Source organism: Octopus bimaculoides, chromosome 22 (assembly GCF_001194135.2).
Source record: "Octopus bimaculoides isolate UCB-OBI-ISO-001 chromosome 22, ASM119413v2, whole genome shotgun sequence".
NCBI classification, from domain to species: domain Eukaryota; kingdom Metazoa; phylum Mollusca; class Cephalopoda; order Octopoda; family Octopodidae; genus Octopus; species Octopus bimaculoides.
In genome coordinates, this window is record NC_069002.1 from 1,740,021 (window position 1) to 1,741,975 (window position 1,955).

General features: G+C 34.7%; 1 protein-coding gene across 1 annotated transcript in view; it reads left to right on the forward strand.

The window, feature by feature from the left end:
* LOC106874426 (nuclear receptor subfamily 2 group E member 1) overlaps positions 1–1,955 on the forward strand; it is a 53,641-nt gene that overhangs the window by 22,251 nt on the left and 29,435 nt on the right. The window contains exons 3-4 of the mRNA XM_052975635.1: positions 798–879; positions 1,854–1,860. Coding sequence (XP_052831595.1) covers positions 798–879; positions 1,854–1,860 — 89 coding nt within the window. The remainder of the gene's footprint in view (positions 1–797; positions 880–1,853; positions 1,861–1,955) is intronic.

Below are 1,955 nucleotides of genomic sequence, written 5' to 3' on the forward strand. Positions count from 1 at the left end.
CTATCTCTCTCTCTCCCTTTCTTCCTGTATGTGTGTATCTGTGTATTTGATTGTTGTATATGTATACAGAGCATAAGTTTTGATTAGCAAATCTACATCCTAATGTAGATGTTAATGCTTTCATCTAAGAATTAATAGCATTAAATGTACATACTAACACATTTCTCTCTCTCTCCCACTTCCTTCCTTCCTTCCTTTCTTCCTCGTTCTCTTTATCTCTCTCTGTACTTATCTGTCTGTCTGTCTATCTATCTATCTATCTATCTATAGAGGCTGTGTGGTTAAGAAATTCGTTTTGCAACCTGATCAACGGAACAGCTTGCTCGTGAAATTAACGTGCAAGAAGTTGAGGGCTCCACAAACACGTGTACCCTTAACGTAGTTCTCAAGGAGATTCAGCGTGACACAGACTGTGACAAGGTTGGCTCTTTTTAAATTACAGGTACTACTCATTTTTGCCAGCTGAGTGGACTGGAGCAACGTGAAATAAAGTGTCTTGCTCAAGGACATAACGCGTCGCCGGGAATTGAACTCATGACCTTACGATCATGAGGCGAATGCCCTAACCACCTGAAACATGCAAAAGATAAAATATAAGATATATAGTGAATTGAATTTGTTCGACGAACGTCTTGAGTTGATGCTCCAGCTAGCCGCAGTCCATTGACTGAAACAAATAAAAGAGTAATGGTGTAAATACAAACGCTTGTATGAAAGTGTAACCATTTAATACGATATTCTCGTCTCAATGCAATTATGTTCGTTGCCCCTGATTGCGAATATTTTCTATTTAAAAGGTCGGATACTGGTTGATGTACCCTGCAAAGTGTGCCAAGACCATTCCTCGGGTAAACACTATGGAATATACGCTTGTGACGGGTAAGTTGCTGTCTCAGAAACTACCTTGTTTTATATCTTTGTTCAAATATATACGCAGACACTGAACTTGAGTCAAATCTCAGTCTGACAAAAACAGTAGAAAATTCTTTCAAATCACCCATCTTTATTATTAAAAAAAAGAAATTAGGAGAAATATTCCTGATAATTTGAGTGAATAGATTTAATTTAAATCATTTTATGTAAATTAATTATGTATCACAATAATGTAATTATACATTTAATGATGTTTATACTAATGAAACTTCTGTTGAGTTGAATTGAATTATAGGCTATAAGTAACATTTTATGTTTTTCTGCTTATATTCTAAATATGTTACCCTTAAAGATGGTTTTAACGGATTCTGTGTAAACTTGGATTGACTGCAACGTAATAATGTGTTGGTGTTTAATGAACTGTTATTAATTGAGCTCTTAATTATCGTTATATATGTATGTATGTGTATTCCTGTCCCACCTATCCTACCTCTCTTCACCCCTATCCCACCTTTATCCTACCGTTATTTTCTCCTTTTCACTCAACCTCTTTCTTCCAGTCATTTCATCATGCTGAACCGTTAATCCCTAATCATTTTTTTCTCTCCGTTTTTTTTCTTTTTTTTTTTACCTCACAATCCTTTTTGTCGAAGATCATAAACTCGAAACGTCAAAGATTTTTTCCATTCTTCCCAAGCGTTAAACTAATACATTTACTTGTTGTTCTTTCACTTGTCTTCGTCTTTTCCTTTCTGTAAATTTGAGCTATTCATATATATCCCAAGCACACACACACACACACACACACACGCAAATGAAAAGTGATATGATTGTTTTTTTTTTCATTTGTCTAGCTCGTAAACATCTAGCGTCTTACTAAGTTGAGATCACAGATTTAGTGGTAAGACGGTTTGACGTCTATTTTTAGCATACAAGGGATCCACTTAGTGGTATCTCATATTGTTTCATACTAATTATAGTTATTGCGTTTCTTGGTACTAATATCATGCATGCACACATACACGTATACACACTTATGTGTGTAAGTGTATGTGTATATATATATATATATATATATATAT